Source organism: Sprattus sprattus (genome assembly GCF_963457725.1).
Source record: "Sprattus sprattus genome assembly, contig: scaffold_166, whole genome shotgun sequence".
Classification (NCBI taxonomy): domain Eukaryota; kingdom Metazoa; phylum Chordata; class Actinopteri; order Clupeiformes; family Clupeidae; genus Sprattus; species Sprattus sprattus.
In genome coordinates, this window is record NW_027666969.1 from 5,001 (window position 1) to 28,539 (window position 23,539).

General features: G+C 40.4%; 1 protein-coding gene across 1 annotated transcript; it reads left to right on the forward strand.

The window, feature by feature from the left end:
* Positions 1-7,003: 7,003 nt before the first annotated feature.
* LOC308382533 (protein NLRC3-like) lies at positions 7,004-23,287 on the forward strand (the record flags this gene model as incomplete). The annotated part of the gene is made up of 7 exons (XM_080860936.1): positions 7,004-7,047; positions 9,990-10,106; positions 10,415-10,516; positions 10,849-10,974; positions 17,660-19,474; positions 21,100-21,276; positions 23,107-23,287. The coding sequence occupies 7 exons, from the start codon at positions 7,004-7,006 to the stop codon at positions 23,285-23,287; spliced, it is 2,562 nt and encodes an 853-aa protein (XP_080717062.1).
* Positions 23,288-23,539: the final 252 nt, after the last annotated feature.

The following is a 23,539-nucleotide window of genomic DNA, read 5'->3' on the forward strand; positions in this document are numbered from 1 at the left end:
GACCTCTCCAGTCCACAGAGCACTTTTTCTTGTGCTCCCACAGCTCATAACATCAGAATTTTTGTATAGTGTCAGGGCCGGTGAGGCCAGGTAAAAGTGAACTCAACAGCAGACAAAGGAACGTTAGGAGTATTTAATGAGGAGCAACAGGCAACAGAAAAGTCAAAAGGGAATGCAAAAATCCAAACTACACAGCAGAGGTACAGGTAAGGGTCAGGCAAAATCCAGTCGTCAAAAACAGGCAGAGAGGTCGGTACACAGGTAGGCAAAAACACAGGCAGAGGTACAAAAGGGACTTGACTTGACTCACGTGGTATTACAAAAGAGGTTAGCAACAGATAGGCAGATGGGCAAAAGTCTCCAAAACACTAGGCAAAGAAGAGTCCAAAAACAGGCATGGGTCGAGAACAGGCTTGGTTGATGGTCCAGTGGTAGTCTCTCCAACAAGGCTCAGGATAACGACGCGACAATCTGACACTGAATGTCAGTCCTGGTGTGCTTTTAAAGCCGTGCAAACGAGAGGAGTGGAGTCAGGTGTGGCAGAGCATTCACCAGTGATTGGGTGCCTCGCTTGTCAGTCAGGAGACAGGGCAGAGGGAAAACCTGGCACGGAGCACCTGGAACAGCACTGATACAGGTCACAGAGGGCGTGAACCAGGACGGGCCGTGACATATAGTATATTTAAGTGTTTGCACAACAAATGTTATGGCACTATAGTTTATGGTAGTCAAGTTCTAGGATTGACAAACTGCACTGAAAGTGTTTTCTGGTTTCTCACTCTAACCACTTAAACTCTAAGGGACATTTGGTACTGAACATAGGCTGGTTATGCTGCTCAAAGTCAAAGTGTTTATTGTTGCATGCACCAAATTGCTTCAGCACAGCAAAATTCTTAGGACTTGGCCAGCATCATCATCTACGCCGTAGACGTCATACAGATAACAAGTAACATTTACCAAAAAAACATAACATATGGCATATAACATACAATAATTTAAAGTATAAGTAGGGCTAGCAGCAGTTTAAAGTGTGAGGTGTGGTTATTAAATTAAGATAAAAAAAGAAATTAAAATTGGGCAAATATTTGTGGGAAGTGTATTGTATGAATGGGGGAGCAGGGAGTAAGTGGTGGTGGCGACTGTTCAGTGGATCAGTGTTGCTGAATCAGAAGCCTTACAGCCTGGGGGAAAAAGCTGTTTGTTAGTCTGGTAGTCCGTGTTCGGATGCTCCGGTAGCGTCTACCAGACGGCAGCAATGAGAATATCCCATAGCCTGGGTGGCTGTGGTCCTTTAGAATTCTCTGTGCTTTTAAAAGACATGCCAAACTTCTTGAGTCTCCTCAAGAAGTATAGCCACTTTTGTGCAGTTTTGACTGCCGAGCCTGCCTGCATGGACCAGGTAAGGTCATCCTTGATGTATACACTGAGGAATTTGAAGTTGGATACTCTCTCCACTTCAGCTCCCTCGATGTGTATGGGTTCCTGATCTGCAGCCTCCTGAAGTCCACAATCATCTCCTTTGTTTTGCAAACGTTGAGAGACAGGTTGTTGTCTTGGCACCATGCTACCAAGCCCCTTACCTCATCTCTATAGGTGGTACATTCATGCTCCCTGTAGCGAAGGGAGAGCGGGGTCACCCCACCCGGACTCGAACCCGGGTCAACAAACATGCGTTCTGGCATGGCAGCCAGAGAGCATATTCACCTGTAGGGACGATCACATCGTCACACTACCTTCACCTTCGGGAAGTGCAACCACACTTCACACACACAGGCATTCATCATGCATACACCAATCATGCTTCTCCCATCCAGAGCACCCCACACACAAGTGCTTCACCCAAACATGGGGTCCTTCACACGGTGCTTCACCCAACCATGGGGTCCTTCACACAGGGTCAACATTCCTGGGGGTTCCTCACACAATGTTCATGGTTGCGCTTCCAATGACCTCACAGCAGGGCATCCCACTTCTGACACCATTTGTAGCGAAGGGAGAGTGTGATCACCCCACCCGGACTTGAACCCAGGTCAACGGGGTGCCAAACATGCGCTCTGACCGCCACACCAAAGAGCCCGGCTCAATGGCATGGCAGCCAGAGACACACTCGCTGATAAATGTAAAATGTTTCTGCTGTTACTTCAGAAACGTCCTGTTTAAATTATATGATTGTGGCTCAGGATTTGGATTTTTTTCTTTTTCATAACAAGCAGGATAACATTAATGCCCTTGCAATGGCAATTAGCTTTAATTTTGTATTTGCTTTGATAACATTGTTTAAATGCTGATGTTAAAAGTGTTGAACAACAAATGTTATGGCACTTTCGTTCATATGGCAGAACGTTTAAAATAAAAAAGCACTATACACTACTTTTGAATTCACTATTGGATTTTGTGTATATAAATGCTATTAATCGTGATTAATCAGGGAAATCATGCGATTAATCGCGATTTGAACTTTTAATTGTTGCCCAGCCCTAAACATTTGACATTTGTGGGACTGGGACATGCATATGACTTTCAAGCACAAGCAATAAACAATTTTCATATATATTCCAAATATTTTCCAAGTCATGTTTTCTCTATTCTATTATGTTAAATAACTAAATAGTGTGGAAAAGAGTGTGTGTGTCCATGATGATATTGCATGCTATATGTTGTATTATTTTGTTGCTCAAACTCAGAGGCAGTGAGAGTAATGTTCTGATGGTGCATAATAATTGATATCTAGTGATTCATGTTGCACAGGAAGTGACAGACTCAGTCTGAAGGCACACAGTGTTGGGCACACTCACACACAAACACTCTCAGACACACACACATAAACACACACACACACACACACACAGCACATCCAAGTGTATAGATAAGGTCACAGGTAGAGGGGAGGTATTTCCGAACCTGTTTGAGAAACAGGAGATAACAGACTCAGTCTGAAGGCACACAGTGTTGGGCAGGATACTCTCCCTAATGTCTGACAATGCTCTGGATCTACGAGACAAATAAAAAGCAGGACTGTGTATTTTAAAGAGAGATTCAGGTGAGATCATTAGGGGATGAAGATATACTTTATTGACTTATTTATGGCGTTTTCTGGTTTTGTGTGTTTATATCTGTGTGTCTATGTCTCAGTGTGCGTATGTATTTTTGATACATGGAAAAATCTGTATATTTGCATTTTATGTAATTTTAAATGTTGGTGGTTGTGGATGTTTTTTTATGGTTATGCATGTTAATTTGTGAGAGTCTGAACATTTAGAAATCTTTAAGCCGTCTTCAGGTTAAACCAGTTTATCAAGGACCTGTTTTTATACATTTAGACCAGTGAAGCTGAAATAGACTTGGTCTTATGACCACAAGGCTGCCAGATTACTTTTTCACTAATAGAAGATCTTAGAAGATTCTTCTTCTGCTATCAATGCAAATTCATAAATATCTTTTATATAATATTCATCGCCCGTCATAATCATTGGTCTCAAGCAGGAAAGAAGTCCCAACAAAATGGCCGCCACGCCATGTGGCCTCACTTTGAAACTGTCAGAAACCATGGGATTTGCTGTCCAGTTTCTTTTTGAGATCAGTGGGCACAAGTTGATAAAGTTGACAAGTTGATAAACTCTTTCCAAAACTAGTTGGTAGCAGGGCGAGAACGTCTTTCCCGGAAAAAAAAACTTTCAGTGCCTCATTTTGTTTTGTTCATGTTTTAGCTCTGAAATTCCATCTACAGTAAATTTGTGAGAACAGACGAAATCGCTTCTGTGTCGGCCATGTTTATGATAATGAGAAGCCTTCCCGCTGGGGCGCATATGGAAGGGACCAATCAGCGCGCTCGGCCATATTCTAGACGAATATCCAAATTCCAAACCAAACCGGGTGGAGCGATCCCAGACCGTTTGTTCAGCGAGAAGGCAGCAATCAGTGGAGCGCGTACAAACGGATGGCACCCAGGCTACATTTCATACACAAAGGCTATTCAATGTGCTTTACCAGTGGCGGTTTTAGGCACAAGCGAACCGGGCAGCAGCCAGAGGCGGCACTTTTTCAAGACACGTGGGGGGCATAAAAATTATCTGGGTTTTCTATTATCTATCTATCATATCACTTTGCATAGGCATACTCATTATTCACATTTTTGTCATTGTGTGTACCGTCTTACTTTCACCACTGATGTTATGCTAGGCTTAGGCAAGTAATTCCATGTAGAACCGCCACTGTGCTTTACAAAAATATAAGCAAAAGGAACATCCAAAAGAGAATTAAAACAACTAGAATGCGTTTCGTGAACGAACTGCGAGAGTGTGCTTGCTCTGCAGTGCAGTGGCCGAGTGCGCATATGTTGTTGAGGGGCCTCACAGACTGATATCTGAGAACAAAATCTGTATAGTACTGTGTTTTCTGTGGTCATAGTCATAATAGTTCCAGAGTTTCGTTATACTGACTTACTGAGCTAAGTGAATTGTTGAAATTGTTATCTTGGTAAAAGAAAACATCTCTGCAACAATATTGGAATGAATGCGGTTACATAGTCAGCTTTACTTAAAGTGTATTGTAAGATATAGCTTGTTAGACTTAATGCACTAAGAGTTAGACTGTAGGTCTAGTATCTAACGTAAGCAACACTTTTACTGTATAGATAGAGAGCACGTGTATCACATTGGTTTATAGTCTGTCAAATTAGTTGTAGTTATTGGTGTTCGTTGGCATAAAAAGTTTGTCTTCTCTTATAAGCCTAGGTAGTACATCTGATTAGAGCTAGCAACCATGAATTGCAGATTAAGGGGTCCCCTATCTCAGTGTTCATTTTGGCAGCTATTTTTAGATTCAGTCTTAAGACAAAAATGCATAATAGTTTTAGTCACATTTAGTCATAGTTATCCTTCTTAGTTTCAGTCTAGTTTTCGAAAACTCATTACAATTTAGTCTAGTTTTAGGCACATTTAAAATTCCATATTATAGCCACATTAAACTCCTTCCCTTCTCAGGCCTAGGGACCTCCTGTGTTGTGTCAACTGCATAGTTATCTAGCTTGCAGTACTTAAATTGTGGATGCAATTAGTCTCCAAGATACAGATCTCATGCCTACAGCTGAATTCGAATTTGTTTGTAATAAATAATCGAATGTGATGATGAAGTACGGTACGCAGCGTCTTAACTGAAGCTCAACTCAAGCAGCTAGCTTGCCGCTAACACTAACTGAAAACACACTGGAACACATAGTGGCTAGGAGGTAACTAGCTGCTAATAAGTAACATATATAAGTAACACATCAGAAGTAATGAATCAAGTGTACTGATATTAAATGTACTACTAAATGTACTACTAACATGCCATCCTTAAATTAAAGCCAGTGACATGATGGTTAACGATTAACGAGTTAATGATGGATACCGACAGTTAGCATACCTAGCTAGGTAGCATTACCATTGGATTTCAATGGCAGTTATGCTAGCTCTGGCTATCCAGACAAAGGAGCCTTGTTTTTGGACACGTATCACTTGACGAGCGGGGGCAATACAGTCATCTGGAAAGTTTAAAATGATACTAAACGAAGGGAAATATACTGTATGGAGATATTTCTGCTCAGTAGACAATGCAGATTCTAATTAGGCTGGTGGATATGTCCAATGTAAGAAGTGTGAGGTTTTAATGAAATATGATTGATGCAACTCTCGTTCTCCACAACGACATGGATTAACCTGGATGGCTGTATGTAGTTTCAGAACGAACGTCAAAGATCTTCAATGGTAAGACTTGTCGGTTGTGCCTCTGTTGGTGTCTCGTAAAACGTGAGTTTTATTAAAGCATAGCGTGTGTATTGTGTAGCTATTTCATTCCGAGATGGCATGGGAGTAAAATGCTCCGCTCTGCTGCTGGTATACAGACAGCCGGAAAGGTTAACAAACGGAATGAAATAGCTACACATTACACACGCTATGCCTTAATAAAACCCACGTTACTCACATACTGGTTAACACTGTTAGAGCGGGTGTATAAACTGTACCTGAAACTGTTGCCACTACATTCGTTTTAATATTTTGCACTCTCTATCTAACCACTTATGGCATTTAAGAGAGCTTCGCCTTCTCCTTTCTCAACTGATCTAATTTCAGTTGGCTAGAGTGTGTGACGTCACAATGGCTCAACCTTCCCCCATGTTAGTCAATGAGAGAAAAAGGTGATGAAAAAGAGGGATAAAAAAGGAGTGGCAAGGAGTACCGCCACGAAAAGTCATAGCAGCTTGCACCGGATTGGGCCGGACGTTTTGGTGTTTGAATGGCGTCTATCTCAATCGGGCGAGGAGTAGTTAGCTGCAAGAAAAACGTACGGAATAAATAAATAAAGAAAACTTGACGATAACAATACTGTGCTTCCCTTCGGGCAAGCACACTAATAAAAGATAAAATATAAAAAGAACGCACACAGTATATAAAATAGAATAGAAACATAATGAATCATTAATAGGCAGTTAATACAAGTAAATGGAGCTAAAAAAAGTTTAGATTCTGTTCAAGTATTACAAAGACAAAGATAAAGCCAACTGATTCATTGAAGGCAGTGGAAAATAAGGCAGTGTTAGGCTTCTTTTTAAAACAGGTTAGAGTTGGGGCAGATCTGATCCCCATGGGGAGCTGGTTCCAGCAGTGGGCAGCATAACGGCTAAATGCCATCTCACCCTGTTTAGTTTCAACTCAGGCACCACTAGCTGACCAGCTCCTGCAGATTTAAGGGATACTGACAGGTTAATATTCAGCAAACATTATATACTGTATATAAATGTATATCTTTCAATACACAAATATGTAGGGCCGTAGCCATTTAATGACATATACACAGTAAGTAATACTTTGAATTCAGTTCTGTATCTAACTGGGATCCAGTGCATGGGCCTGATAATTGGAGAAATATGCTCTCTTTTCTTAATTTTGTTAATGTCTTTCTCTCCCATTTCCAGTATAATACCAGGAGAGGGATATCCCAGGAAAAGGGGTGTATTTGCCCCAACATGAGTTCCAGTGAAGAAGAGAACCATGATGATGAGCCTCTGGGGTAAGACAACATCAACAACAACAATACTTTATTTACATAAACTTTTCGTTATTTACTTGTACATTTGTTTTTTGTTAGTTAGTGTTGTAATCTTTCATTTCATTCATCAACTAAAAGCAGAATAAATATCTGTGAGTGTGTGGGATAAAACCGTCACTTTCCTGCTGTATCTCTTCATTTGTGTGGAAAGGAGCATCATTTCTGCCTGGTAACGACAGCTGATTGGATGACTATTACTATCTAAGTTATTATCTAAGTTTTTTTCTCTTTTCACACCATCAATAATAATAATAGTAGTAATAATAACAATAACAAGAGCAATCATAGATTTCTGACCTCCAGCAAGGAGGTACACAAATCCGGATCCAGAATCCAGGACCAAGATCCACCTCTGGTGAAAATTTCAGACAGATCCGCCCAGTAGTTTCTGAGAAATCTTGTCCACAGACAGACAAACGGACAAATAAATAAATAAATTAACGGACCCGATCGCATAACCTCCCTGCTGGAGGTAATAATTATAATAATGATGATGATGATAACAACAACAATAATAATGTATAATACATATTACTTATTTGTAGGAAGAAAAGTTATGAAGTGCAAAAAAGGGAAGAATTTGTAAGTATTTGTGGGTCTGTGGGAAACGACCTGTTAGCATGATTTCTGCCTGGCAACTGAAGCTGATTGGATGACAGATAACTGAGTGTTTTTTGTTTTCATTTGGCTGCCTATCAGAAAGTAGATCCCAGCAGTAGTGCGTAGCAACTGGAACAATCAGAGATGAGATAACATTAGTATTTATGTAATGGCCATTTTCTCAATCAGATATTTGGCATGGTTGTGTTCTAAGTCAGTCACTGCAAGCAGAATGAAACTGAATCCAACTGAATCTCTAAAAATGCTAAACCATCTATAATGTGAGACAATTTCAAGCTCAGCTGATAAACACCAATAGGTACAACAATCTGTTCCAACCAATTTTCCCAGACTTTGCTAAAGTTTTTAAGTTGTGTTCAATCAAACATAGCTTTTCCTTTAAATGTCGACATCTCTACAGTTGAAAAATTATTTTGAGTCATTTTAAAAGTTTGGTATTTGTACTACACATAACAACAAGGAGGTACACAAATCCGGATACAGAATCCGGATCCAGATCCGGATCATCCTGAAATTTTAATGGGGATGTCCCAGGACCAAGATGCACCTCTTGTGACAATTTCAGAAAGATCCACCTAGTAGTTTCTGAGAAATCTTGTCCACAGACAGACAAACAGACGGACAAATAAATAAATTAACGGACCGGATCGCATAACCTTGCTGGAATTAATCGAGAAACAAAATAGAAAAAGTGGCACATGTGAATGCAGGAGAGAAAAAAAAATCATGAAAGCACTATATCAGAATACTTGGTGAAACTAGAAAATATCAATAATCAGTATGTGCTATGTGTGTTTTTTGTATTTTGTGTAAAAATGCAGCTCCATCCAGCAGAAGAGATCACATGTTCCTGCTGGTCAGAGGTGAGTAATAAGAGTGTGTATATTGGGGCTTCAGAAGTATACGTATAATGTTTACTTGCTAAGGCTGAAGCCCCAATATAAACACTCTTATTACTCACTTCTGACCAGCAGGAACATGAGTGTATGAACTGTAAACATTTGAGTAGCAAAATATGGGGGATTTTGGCAGCGATGGTGTGTGGGGATGGCAGAGGCGGGCAAATGTTGGTTTTGAGGGAAGTTGTGCATAGAAGAATTTGTATACAACTTATTTATTATGTATTAGTATGTAAATAAATACACAACGACTGTATTTATTAACCAAAACTAATTAATGTATATATTATTATGTACGTATGTATTCAAAATGAATTTATTCGAAACGAATGTATTCACAATAACTTATTTAATATTATAACAACTAACTTTTGCAACAGCAGTTAACGTTATTTATTCATGACTTTTGTATTGCAACAAAATCAGTTGATGTGCGTGTGTGTGTGAGTGTGTGTGTGTGTGTTTGTGTGTGTGTGTGTGTGTGTGTGTGTGTGTGTGTGTGTGTGTGTGTGTGTGTGTGTGTGTGTGTGTGTGTGTGTGTGTGTGTGTGTGTGTGTGTGTGTGTGTGTGTGTGTGTGTGTGTGTGTGTGTGTGTGTGTGTAATACAGCCTCATCCAGCAGAAAAGATCAAAGAGATCACACTCTCCCTTACCGAGCTGTGTGTCCATGAAAAGTGACCAGTCCAGGGATCCTCCACTACACTTTGCAGAAGGTCAGAGGTGAGTAGGAATGAGGACTTTCCACAGGAAATACAATCATCAATACAGTTATTGAAGTGCACCTGAAGTATACCAATGGTGTTTGACTTGTCTTTTATGCAGATATATATATATAAGACGGGCAGTTCAAGATATTTTTATTTGAGCTTCAGGCCTGAAAAGTAAACATTATATGTATACAAAGTGTATGACCTGTAAAGAAGACAGAGATAATGTATGAATTGACTATGTTAATCTTCACACTTTCACACTGTAACTCCCCCTAAGGGTGAAATCCTAGCAGTGATCTTGAAAGCTATTTCAGTATATTTTGTAGGTTCTTAAAGATGTACGTAGTAGGGATCATTGCACTACCACCATATTGTCAGAAGGGGGCAGTATGAGACAGACTACAGGCTTATTTACCATCTCTGACTTTGCTGTTCAAATCAAAATGGTTTCATAGGTAAATTAATGGAGATAAAGAAAGATCTTCAGAGTGACATTGGACATGTGTTAAATCAAATTGATTTTTTCCCTTGATTTTTTTTAAACCAATAAGACTCCTTGAAGCTGGATGACATCTAATAGCAAAGTATTTGTAGAAAAAAATTGGATTTGGGTCATTTTGACTGTAGTGATATTTTTTACATATACTAATGATAACTGTGTGTGTGAAATACAGCTCCATCAAGCAGAAGAGATCACACTCTCCCGTACCGAGCTGTGTGTCCATGAAGAGTGACCAGTCCATGGATCCTCCACCCCTCTTAGCAGAAGGAGGTGTTCCTGCTGGTCAGAGGTGAGTAATAATGAGGACTTTCCATAGGAAATACATAAATCCATACAGTCATTTGAAGTCCACCTGAAGTATAAAAGTGTACCAAAGGTTTATGACTTGTTTTTTATGCTAGATATCCATGAGGGCAGTTCTATTTTTATTTTATTCATTTTTGTATTTATTTATTTTTTAAACCAAGAAGATTATTTGAAACTTGATTACATGTGATGGCAAAGTATTTGTAGACAAAAATAGGATTTGGGTCATTTTGACTGTACTGATATTTTAGTTTTACATATACTGCTGATAACTGTGTGTGTGAAATACAGCTCCATCGAGCAGAAGAGATCACACTCTCCCGTACCGAGCTGTGTGTCCATGAAGAGTGACCAGTCCATGGATCCTCCACCCCTCTTTCTTGCTGGTCAGAGGTGAGTAGTAATGAAGACATTCCACAGGAAATAGCATCATCCATACAGTCATTTGAAGTACACCTGAAGTATAAAAGTGTACCAAAGGTTTATGACTTGTTTTTTATGCTAGATATCCATGAGATGGACAGTTCTATTTTTATTTTATTAATTTCTGTATTTTTATTAGGGCATCAGTACTGACAAGTTAACATTATATGTATACAGAATGTATGACCTGTGTGTGTGTGTGTGTGTGTGTGTGTGTGTGTGTGTGTGTGTGTGTGTGTGTGTGTGTGTGTGTGTGTGTGTGTGTATGTGTGTGTGTGTGTGTGTGTGTTTGTGAAATACAGCCTCATCCAGCAGAAGAGATCTAAGAGATCACACTCTCCCATACCGAGCTGTGTGTCCATGAAGAGTGACCAGTCCATGGATCCTCTACCCCTCTTAGCAGAAGGAGGTGTTCCTGCTAGTCAGAGGTGAGTAGTAATGAGGACTTTCCACAGGAAATACAATCATCCATGAAGTAATTTGAAGTTCACCTGAAGTAAAAAAGTGTACCAAATGTGTTTTACTTGTTATTTTCTTCTAGATATTTATATAGTAAGGGTGAAGTCCTAGCACTGATCTTGTGAACCATTTCAGTATATTTTGTAGGTTTTTTCAAAATGTAGTATTGATCATTGCAGTATGAGGCAGACCTAATTTGTGTTGGTGTTTGTGTGTGTGTGTGTGGGTGAAATACTAACTACTTACTAACCGAGAGTGAGGTCATGCAGGTAAATGCACTTTGTTGTGAGAAGACTTGAGAGCTGAACAAAAGGATGTTTTCTATTTACAATTACCATTTATTTTCAAAATTAAAAGATGAATGCCATATAATAAACAATGTACTAACCAAGACCGTTCGGTCATGCAGGGAAATATCTGACTTCGGCTTTGCCGTATCAACCTGGTATCAACTGAGGAAAGCATACCTCTTTTTAATGATTTTGTTGCCGTTTAGTTCTTCACGCAAATGTGAAGCAACACACCTTCTGACTAAAAGTTTGAATTACTTTCAGTTATGTTTAATTACCGAACTACTTGTGGAATGAAATGAAAGATGTGAATTATAAGCACAAAACCTGTTTCCAATGACAGCTGCCATTAATGTTTCTCAGGGGAGAATATGTAAGGGATAACGGCCGACGAGCTGTCCAGTTCTACGAAGTTAATGGACGCTGCGGGGCAAAGAACACCACAACGCGGTTGCTCCGCAGAAGTCCATTAAGTTCGTAGAACTGGACAGCTCGGAGGCCGTTATCCCGCTTATCTCCCGTTTACAACATCCAAAAAGTTTTTTATTTTTATTATTATTATTATTTAGAATTTCCTTTATCTTTAGGAAATTTAATATGCATAATAAACTGATGAATTCTTTATTTGAAGCCTAGTGCTCCCGTTAGAGAAAGTAGTGAGAAAGTAGTGCTTGGAACTGGACCTTTAGTTTCCCCGGGCGTTGCTGCAAAGTGACACTCATGAGCTCACCTCTGTAAAGTAAACGGACACACGGACACAGGTATTGTTCATAAGGTTTTACTATTTACAGTTGAACTCCACGTTTCCATTGATGGTGAAGTTGGACAGAGCAACAGGGAGGTCAAGTTTAGTAATTTTGGTCGAAGGCTCACAATCGAGCCGGCTAGTTAGCCGTGTGAGCTACCATCTGTTTCAATGGGTTTTTTTTCTAAGCGCTAACAGCCGCCTACAAATAATATTCGAGACTTTCAGTTAAGAATTACAATACTCTGCAACATTCGTGTAGAACATAAACAACTAACCGAGTCAATTTAGACATATAAAAAGTCGTGTAGATAGCTTAATTGACATAAAACATTGCCCACTAACTTGTCCCAACATGCCGCCATCTTGGTTCAAATTATCCTAGCTGTCAAAAAATAAACGTTACGTTGGTTGTCAATGGTAACCATTCAAGAGCATTGATATGGAACGGCGATTTAACGTTTCTACTGGGACTACGTCCAAGGTGTCCGGTTATACAAACTTAATGTACACCCCATTAGCCAATCAGAAAACAGTATTTCGTTCCAGAGGGAGATAAAAAGAAATTACAGACCTGCGAACGTTGGGATGGCCCATTAAAATGAACTGAAATGTTCCAACATTCTGAAGAGCCGTATTTGGCGTTGATACAATCGTGAATAATAATAACTTATTAACCGAGAGTGAGGTCATGCAGGGAAAAATATCAGACTGAGGCTGTAACGTATCTGTAACGTATACGAGCATTGGCGAGCGATTGGCATTCATCTTTTCATTTTGAAAATAAATGGTAATTGTAAATAGAAAACATGTTGTTTTGTTCAGCTCTCAAGCTAATAGAATATTAATAAAGCACGCTAAAGTTGAAGAATGGACCGGAGGCAGAGTCAGTTTCAGTTGGTTTGTATTTCAGCATGGAGACCCCTCTCGCTGTTGGTTCAAGAACGGTCTAACCTGAAAGCAGTATGCTGTCGCATTTATACAATTCAGGTTACAGTACAAAGGGAGAGGGGAAAGGGCCACACCCTTTTAGGTGAGAGAAGGGGGGTGGGGGTTACAGTCAGAGGTTCACCTATGGGGGGATGATGCCAGGACACAAGGCCTCTAGCAGGAAGAGGGGGGGGGGGGGGGGTCACATGTCATTTGCATTGGATCTCAGTGAGAGACAGACCTAGTACACAATCAGAGTGAGTTGTAGATACAGAGCAGTACATCTTTACCTATAATAATAACAATAATTCCAGTTCCATCAGTCCCCCAATTGAGCATATATATGCTCACACAATAATAACCAGGCAACAGCCAATCAGGGCAGGACATATCGAAATATGTTACAGATAGGGATGATACAAATTAACAGTGGAATATCTATTTTGCAGTTCCATCAGTAGTTATCTTGTGAACACACAGAGTCCTTCTGCCATGTTTTCTGGGTGGGTAGTCTCTACCATGGCAAGACGTGCTGAATCAGGTGCTGAAACACCAAGCACGTGGATGGCCAGTTGATGAGTTCAGGTTTCCATTGTGGTCACAGGGTTGTCAAAAGTCCTTTTGTTTAGGCTGAGTGTGTATCTCTGAGGAGAGCTGAACAGTCCATGGCCATCTCAGGGTCCTGAGATTCTTGGCTGCGGGTACTTATCAAGTCTCACATGAGAAGCCAACAAAAGCATGAGGTGTTTGGAGAACATTAAAGCATTTGCATTTGACTGTGATATGGGGGAGGGGGAGGGGTGTTTGGTAACAGGAAATGTGAGACTACTTCATGAGTGAAGGCACAGGCATGGTAAAATAAAATGGAAGGTTGGACCAAACAAAGACAAATAGCACAAGACATTGACAAAATAAAATAAAAAGGAATACAGGAAACAAAATAGCACAGTAGGGAGATCTCACATCAAACAAAAGACAACAAAAAATAGTGCAGATAAGTCACAACAAGCCTTCAAATCCCCTATATGATAGCTTGGAAGCTATAACCTTTGAAAAGTAAATACAAGTTAAAGCAAGGCATTGTCAGACTTAATCATACCAGACAAGAACAAAACAGTCAAAAGTCATATACCAGACAATAAACAAAGCAGTCAAACGTGGTCAAAAGTATGTCATTCTATATTCTCACTCAGTCAGTGAGTGGCATTGAAGTCCATTCATTCATCGGCTGGCCAGCCCACACACACACACACACACACACGTACACACACGCGCGCTTGCGCAGTTGTTCGCTCAGAACACGCGTTGTCTGACTCGCGGGGAATCAAAGACAAGAGAAGTTAATAATCTGGTTACAACATGTAGGCAACACAGAACACAGAGAGTTAGCAGAAGTCTGCCTCCTCAACATTCACTGGCTTTATTTGACTACCGACAGATCACTTGAACAGCGAGCTCATTTGATTTTACTTAAAAGGGGCATTCCAACATATTGTGGGCCCAGCTAATGTGTCTATACATTTACGTATGTTTTTCCGAAAAGGCATCTTATTTCCATGTATCTTAAACATATACACCCAGGATGAAGGCTTTGTTAAAAGTCTTCACTCCTCTCCTTCTAACTGGCTAAGTTAGATCAATTTAGACAATGGGATAGATGGTGCTGTTTGAATCACTACTGATAGTCAAGCCTGGCCACTTTAAGAACAAAGACAACACAGATGGACGCACACAGGCTTACACAATGAACATAAAACACGGAACAGACAGACATATAGCACACTGAAACAAACCAACCGAAACCGACTCTTCCTGGTCCTTATAATGAATAGTATAAGTCAATTATAGCGAATGGGACTTTTTCTATGTGCAGAGTTGTAAATAGAGCTCTCTTAAAAACACGTCCGAACAGGTCCACCTAGCTACCCCCACGAGAGCACCTTCGATGGTAGACTTACTCCAAGCTTGTACAGCGCTACAAACCTGGACCACCGACGTGTGATTCTCTCAGACCCAACGTTAGTCTACAACGTTGGTATCCCGAGACTTTATATAAATATTATATAATTTAACCAGTCTTTTATCCTTTAGGACTAGGCTTCCATCCCTTACACAATTCGCTATAGTGCCGGATATCAGTGCCTAAGAGATACTAATTGATCAACTCAAATTCAGTAACAGACAGCAAGTACAATAAAAGCCGGTCTCGCATACCGTAAGCTTTCTCTACTGTCCCAACTCTTAAACAGTTCTGCACATAGAATGAGCGTAATTCGCTTACCCGTCTCCGTTCAAAGTTTTTGAAGCGTCGGCTTGTATTCTCTGCTGTTTCTGAGAGTTAATAACTCCCGGCTTTCGAAGGACCATCTAATAGAATATTAATAAAGCACGCTAAAGTTGAAGAATGGACCGGAGGCAGAGTCAGTTTCAGTTGGCTTGTATTTCAGCATGGAGACCCCTCTCGCTGTTAGTTCAAGAACGGTCTAACCTGGTAGCGGTATGCAATGGCATTTATACAATTCAGGTTACAGTACAAAGGGAGAGGGGAAAGGGCCACACCCTTTTAGGTGAGAGAAGGGGGGTGGGGGTTACAGTCAGAGGTTCACCTATGGGGGGATGATGCCAGGACACAAGGCCTCTAGCAGGAAGAGGGGGGGGGGGGGGGGTCACATGTCATTTGCATTGGATCTCAGTGAGAGACAGACCTAGTACACAATCAGAGTGAGTTGTAGATACAGAGCAGTACATCTTTACCTATAATAATATCAATAATTCCAGTTCCATCAAAGCCTTCTCACGACACAGTGTATTTCAGGTGTTGCCTAGCAAACAATGACTTGCTAACTTCAAGTTACAAGTAAGCAATAAGGTTCGAGAGGCAGTACTGTATCGTCAATAATGTAAGGCAAACCCTCGAACAAATACATTAGTGACGATACAGTACTGACTCGAGTACCTTTTTGCTTTTATAACACGGTTGCCAGCGACATTATAAATATTAAGTCAAATTCAATTATAAATAGTAAACTGCCTTTCAGCACAAAAAAGTTATAGCCACCAAACATTGTGTATCGCATTTCAGTAACCTAGAGAAAATAGTCCCTCTTAGTGTGGCTGTTGCTATGCAACAGACAAGCAGCATTGGGAACATCACGTCTGTTAGCCTAGAACCAAAAGTTTGTTGATGATTAGCTAGGAGTTCGATATTGATCTCGCACCATTTTATTCATTCACATTGCTCATTTTATAAAGTTGCCATTAAAATAACAAAAACGACAATGGGACACATTCAACTTTGTTAATATTGGTTTATATTGATTTGGATATCGCCACTTATTGTGCATCCGTGGAAAACGTTTCTCATGTCTCCTTCGTCTCTGATAATATTGTGTCCGACCACTGTTGCTCTTGGCTGGTGGCTCAGTGTTGGAAGTGCCTTCTCCAGCAAGCTTGAAATGACAACCAAAGTAATTTGCTATGGAGTAATGCTGGGAGCAGCAACCTACAAAAAATATTCGAGAGCTTCAGTTAAGACCAACAATACTCTGCAACATTCATGTAGCACATAGACAACTAACCGAGTCAATGTAGACATATAAAAAGTCGTGTAGATAGCTTAATTAACATAAAATATTTCCCACTAACAGGCTCCCAACACGCCCCCATCTTGGTTCGATTTCGAATCAACTGTTATTTTTGAGTGCGCACTGATATTGAACGCTCTACACGCTGTAAACAGGTCGTACAGTACCTTTATCGCTGAATAAAGTACACCCCGTGACTCACTCTCAACCAATCAGAATATTTGATTTCATCTACCCGTGTTATAATGATCAATAAAAAACTGAGAACAGGGCTCAGCTTAAATGGCTTTAATTTACAGTTAAACACAAGTTATTCAAACTATAGTAGTCTAGTCTTCATCATCACTTTCAATAACACATTTCCGCTGCTTTTGAAATGTAGTGACCTGTACTATGTCCTATAAAGTATTACCGATATCAAAATGTCCCGAGTTCTTGAGTCTTTACTCTTCAACTGTCATCCACTGTCATGGTACATTCAACTGGATTCCTGTTCTCTGATAATTTCATAATATGAGTCCTGATTCTATCAGTACTAAACTTGGTACATGGTATCGCTCATTTTTTAAGATGACGTCATCGGAGGGCAATAACAATATTTATCAGACCGCAGACCGGCAAGGACGTCAATATGCGGCTGGCATGACTACCCATTAGCCACTGTCGTTGCCATATAATAAAGCTAATTTACTCCTCATTAATGCTAGTTGAACCATTTCAGTACATTTCTCTGTACTTAAAAATGCAGTAGTGAGAACAAAAGATGCTAAGGGTAGACAAAATGTTTCGTAATAATAATCTGGAGCGACAAGCACAAATCCAGCAGCCCTCCTGTGTCAGCAGGTGAAATGTAGTGAGAAAGAACGACTGCAGAGGAATGATAAAGCAAGTCAATTCATTAGCAATCACATGAAAGAAAATCATTAGGGGGAGACAGTTCTGAGGGTAGTTCATATAAAACTCTTCAGACAGAGTGAAAGTTATATAAACTACATAAGGAGGAAACTCTTCACACAGAGTTATATAAACTACATTCCTGCTTGACTGATAGTGCTTTGCAAACTGACATTATAGTAAGTTATTTAATATTTGTTTTCACACACAGAGACCAACCTGGTTCACCAAATGTTGAAATGCAGCAGATTCACAAATCCCATTTTCAGAAGAAGTTTCAGTGTCTGACTGAGGGAATCACAAATCAGGGAAACCCAACACCCCTCATTAAGATCTACACAGAGCTCTACATCACAAAGGGGGGAAGAGGAGAGGTCAATGATGAACATGAGGTCAGACAGATAGAGAGAGCATCCTGGAGAGAAGCAGCACAAGGCAGACCAATCAACTGCAGTGACATCTTTAAACCCCTATCTGGAAAAAGCAAACCCATCAGAAGAGTGCTGACAAAGGGAGTGGCTGGCATTGGAAAAACGATCTCTGTGCAGAAGTTCATTCTTGACTGGGCTGAAGGAAAAGCCAATCAGGATGTTGACTTCATATATCCTCTTCCTTTCCGAGAGCTGAACCTGATGAAGGAGCAAAAACTCAGTCTGGTGGATTTCATTAAGCACTTCTCCCCAGAAATAGGAAATCAAGCATTGTTCACCAGTTCTAAGCAAAGATTCATGTTCATCTTTGATGGTCTGGATGAGTGTCGACTTCCTCTAGATTTCAACTCCAACCCAAGGTGTTGTGATGTGACAGAGCCAGCCTCAGTGGACGTGTTGCTGACAAACCTTATCAAGGGGAATCTGCTTCCCTCGGCTCTCCTCTGGATCACCACCCGACCAGCAGCAGCAAATCAGATTCCACCCACATGTGTGGACCAGGTGACAGAAATAAGGGGATTCAGCGACCCACAAAAAGAGGTGTACCTCAGGAAGAGAATCAGTGATGAGAACCTGGCCAGCAGAACCATCACACACCTGAAGTCATTCAGGAGCCTCTACATCATGTGCCACATTCCAGTCTTCTGCTGGATTTTAGCAACTGTTGTAGAGAGAACATCAGATGAATCAGAGAAAGAAGAAATGCCAAGGACTTTGACTCAGATGTACACACACTTTCTGATCATTCAGACAACCATAACAAATGAAAAGTACACAGTGAAAAAAGAGATTGATGAGGAGATGATTTTCAAACTAGGGAAACTGGCTTTCCAACAGCTGGAGAAAGGCAATCTGATCTTCTATGAGGAAGACCTGAGCGAGTGTGGCATTGATGTCACAGAAGCATCAGTGTACTCAGGAGTGTGTACTCAGATCTTCAGAGAGGAATCTGGGCTGTACCAGGGGAAGGTGTTCAGCTTTGTGCATCTGAGCATTCAGGAGTTTCTTGCAGCTTTATATGTGTTCCTCTGCTTCAGCAACAGAGAGAAAAACATGTCTGACAAACAGCAATCATCTCAGCTCTCTGCTTTGTTCAGAGCTGCAGAGCTTCATGACCTACACAAGACTGCAGTGGATCTGGCCTTGCAGAGTGAGAACGGACACCTGGACCTTTTCCTCCGCTTCCTTCTGGGCCTCTCGCTGGAATCCAATCAGAATCTCTTAAGACACCTTCTGCCCCAGACAAAAAGCAAATCACAGAGCTCAGAGCAAACAGTCCAGTGTGTCAAACAGATGATTAGAGATCAGGATAATTCAGCCAGAAGGATCAACCTCTTCTACTGTCTGAATGAACTGAATCACCATGCTGTAGTGGAGGACATTGACAGGAGCTCAGGAACTCTGTATGTGGACGTGCTCATACCAGGAAAGTGGGAGACTAGGAGATATGAGTATAAGACTTCAGAAGAGCAGCTGGATGAGTTTGACCTGCAGAAGTACATAAAGACACCAGAGGAAGATCTGACTGAACTCCTCAGTCCCGATGAAGTTCTGCTGAAGCTGGTGCCAGTTGTCGCATCTTCCACATCAGCTGTGTGAGTACAACACTGATTGGGTGTGGGGGGTGTTTCGTGGGGCATGTGTATGTAAGAGATTTTTCAGTAGACGGCACATCATCAATATGGTAAATGAACTACGTCTATAAACAAAATTTCTACACACCTGTGTAGAGCAAACACTCCTGATCTTCCTACCAACAGTTGAATATGGATTGAAGGCCTCTGTTGTGTGTGTGTTTGAAGCTGGTGCCAGTGGTCACAACATCCACATCAGCTCGGTAACACACTGTGTGAGAGTGTGTGAGTGTATGAGTGTGTGTTTGTGTGTTTGTTTGTGAGTGTGTGAGTGAGAGAGAGAAAGTTAGATGGAGTTCCCTGGTTGCCAGTAGACAGCACATCATCAAATAGTTGACTTTGTTCCTGGTAAATGATCTGCCTGATAAGAGAACATTTCTCCTAAACTTAAAGTAGAGCAACCACTCCTTACTGCAGTTCACACCTCACACCAGTCTAATATGCATTGAAGGTCAAACACTAAACAGTATATTACCTGTGAGTTGTTTGGAGTTTTCTAGGGGTTACTTTCATTTAGGCTCATTATGATTATGTGCGATATTTGGTGTCCAGACGTCTTCTTTTGCCCGGACATATCCTCTTTTTGAGACCTGCTTGCTGTTAAGGCCTGTTTTCTGGCTATGAAATGCTTTGCAACACCAAACCCTCCTAGAACTGTAAAAGGTTCATGGCTGCGTCAGAGCAACTGTGTGGCCACGCAATAATGCAGTCTTAGAAAGACTTTGCAGTCTTAACCCCTGAACCCTGAACCCTGAACCCTGTAGGACACTGGACCCGTCTGTTGTTCAGATGTATCATGGTGGTTCTCCCAGGCTAAATTAATGTACCCCGGCAGAGAAGAGGTGTTCCTATTTGGCCTCTTTGTGTGTGTTTGTGTGTGAGAGTAGAGGATTGGTGATTAATATTCAGGTGTACAATTATGTTTGTCTCAAGCTGAATGTTTGTAAGCTGACAGAAAAGAGCTGTTCCTCTGACCCTGACTACGCGCTGTGCATAGGGCACCAAGTCCTGAGGGGGCACCAAATAATAGGCAACTGAAAAATCATCACAGTTATAATAATTATAATGCCGATATTTTTTCAGTATAGAAATATAAGGCACCGTTTAGGCATGTTTATCACAAGACAGGCAGAACAAGAGATATCTTTCATGCTCAACAAAAAGTTACGATGGTGCCGAATTATGTTGTTTTGTCTCTTGAGGGACAGCTCCAGTCACGATTAAATCATGATTAAATTTGAAGCTTGCACATTGACTACTGGTTGTTTTCATATTTCATATCAGCATTCTTTACACATGATTAACTGGTGTTAATATGTGTGAATATGAATTCATGAATATGAACTCGTTCATACGAAGTGTCACAGGCACCCAGTATAATTTTAAAAGTTAAATCGAGGAGACTATTAGCTAGATAACTAACTTAGGATCTGTATTGAAAAGAGGTTAATAGCGTGTGTGTGTGTGTGTATCCCTGAGTGTGTGTGTATGTTTGTGTCCCTGTGTGTGTGTTTGTGTGTGTATCCCTGAGTGTGTTGGGGAGGATTGATTATTAATATGCAGATGTATAATGATGTTTCTCCCAGGCTGAGTAACTGTTACCTGACAGAGAAGAGCTGTTCCTATCTGGCCTCTGCCTTGACCTCACACTCCTCAAGTCTCACACAGCTGGACCTGAGGGACAATCAGCTGCTGGGAGACTCAGGAGTGGAACTTTTATGTTCTGCTCTTTCTCATCAAAACTGCAAACTAGAGGAACTACAGTAAGCCTCATTTCATGAAGTATTTGTGTGTGTAGGGAGGGGGAGGGAGGGGGATTGTATAAGTGAAACCCTAATGTTTTTTGGTTAATGAATTAATTATAGCTGTATGTGTGTGAGTGTGTGTGTGTATATCCCTTATGGTGTGTGTATGTTTGTGCCCCTGTGTGTTGTGTTTGTGTGTGTGTGTGTGTGTGTGTGTGTGTGTGTGTGTGTGTGTGTGTGTGCAAGCTTGCTTGCTTGCGTGTGTGTGTCTATCCGTGTATGTGTGTGTCTGTTAGGGCTGAACGATTTGGGAAAATTATCAAATTGTGATACCCCCCCCACCACCCCCCCGCAATATTGCGATTGCGATGTAATGTGCGATTTATAAATGTTATTCTCTTTTCTTTTCCAACAAAACGTTTGCCTTAACGAAGGACATTCTCCCGCCACTATGGTAGAATGTAGTCCAACATTCATCTCCCTATACATTCACTGGATAAAGGCATTTCCCATGAGGCTTTGCTCCGACCATTCTACATTAATTTAAAAAACAAAAACAAATTAAATCGCTGGCCAATTTCTATTTTTGGTCATGAAAGTTATGTAAAGTCTGAATAAAAAGAATTAGATCAAGATAGGAGGCTAAGCAAAAATCAGTAGGCTGGATTAAAGAGAGTGAGTTTGACACATACCATAAGTGGCATGTAAAGAGACAATGAGTGCTATATATATTGATTGGACTACGATTCGCTATGGCGGCGGAAAACTTGGAGATTTTCACGGGATCATAACCTGTTTTTATTCGTTTTAACTCAATGGACTCAAAAGGACCTTCGTTAAGGCAATTGATGCAAAATGAACATGTTATTATTGCATTTTTAGAGAGAAATCAATGTTTAATTTGAGCCATATAACAGAAAAACAGTATTTTATGAAGCAGAAAACATGGAATTACAAAGATTTTGATGAGACCCCAGTCAAACTCAATGGGGAGAATTGCCTCCTAAAATATCCTTCGTGAAGTCAAACGGTGTAAAATAAACGCGTTATTATTGCATTTCTAGTGAGAAATCAATGTCTAAAATGTACAATATAACAGAAAAACAGTATTTCATGAAGCAGAAAATACGTAATTACAAACATTTCGGTACCATTGATTTAATAGGAAGCGCTCAATCCGATATGGCGGACACAGACGGATTGAGCGCTTCAGAGTTTTGTATATATATTCAGGCTTCGTTTTGTATATATATTCAGACTTTTGTATATATATTCAGACTTTTGTATATATATATTCAGACTTTTGTATATATATTTAGACTTTTGAATATATATATATTCAGACTTTTGTATATATATATTCAGACTTTTGTATATGTATATTCAAATGTTAATTTCCTGAACGGCATGCCATATACATTATATATATATTATGGCATGCCGTTCAGGAAATTAATATTTGAATATACAAAAGTCTGAATGTATATACAAGAGTCAGAATATTGTAGGAACAGCTCTTCTCTGTCAGGTTATAAACTAGATATGTATACATATATTATATACATATTTCTATATCGATATAAATAAATATAATGATATATACAGTGTGTTCCTACAATTACATCACATCATTTAACTGTGTATGAATGTGTGTGTGTGTGTGTGTGTGTGTGTGTGTGTTTGTGTGTGTGTGTGTGTGTGTGTGAGTGTTGATGTCCTTCTGTGTGTTTATTTAGCAGTGTGTTTGTGTGTGTATGTGTGAATCCCTGAGTGTGTGTTTGGGGGGGGGGGGGGGGGGTTGGGGGGGGGGAGAGGATTGATTATTAATATGCATGATGTCTCTCCCAGGCTGCAGTACTGTAACCTGCCACAAAAGAGCTGTTCCTATCTGGCCTCTGCCCTGACCTCACACTCCTCAAGTCTCACACAGCTGAACCTGGGGTGCAATGACCTGCTGGGTGACTCAGGAGTGAAACTTTTATGTTCTGCTCTTTCTCATCAAAACTGCAAACTGAAGGGACTACAGTAAGCATCATTTCATGTATTATGTGTTTCTGTGTGTGAGTGTGTGTGTGTGTGGGGGGGGGGGGTAAGTGAAATACTAATATTATAAAGGTTTTTTAGTTTAGTTAATTGTATGTATGTTGGTTCAATTTTTCTTTGGTGGTTATATATATACTGTTTATACAGTGCCCTCGGCAATTATTGGCACCCTTAGTGAATGTGACCAAAACAGGCTATGAAAAAATATATCTTTGCTGTTTATCTTCTTGGTCTTTCC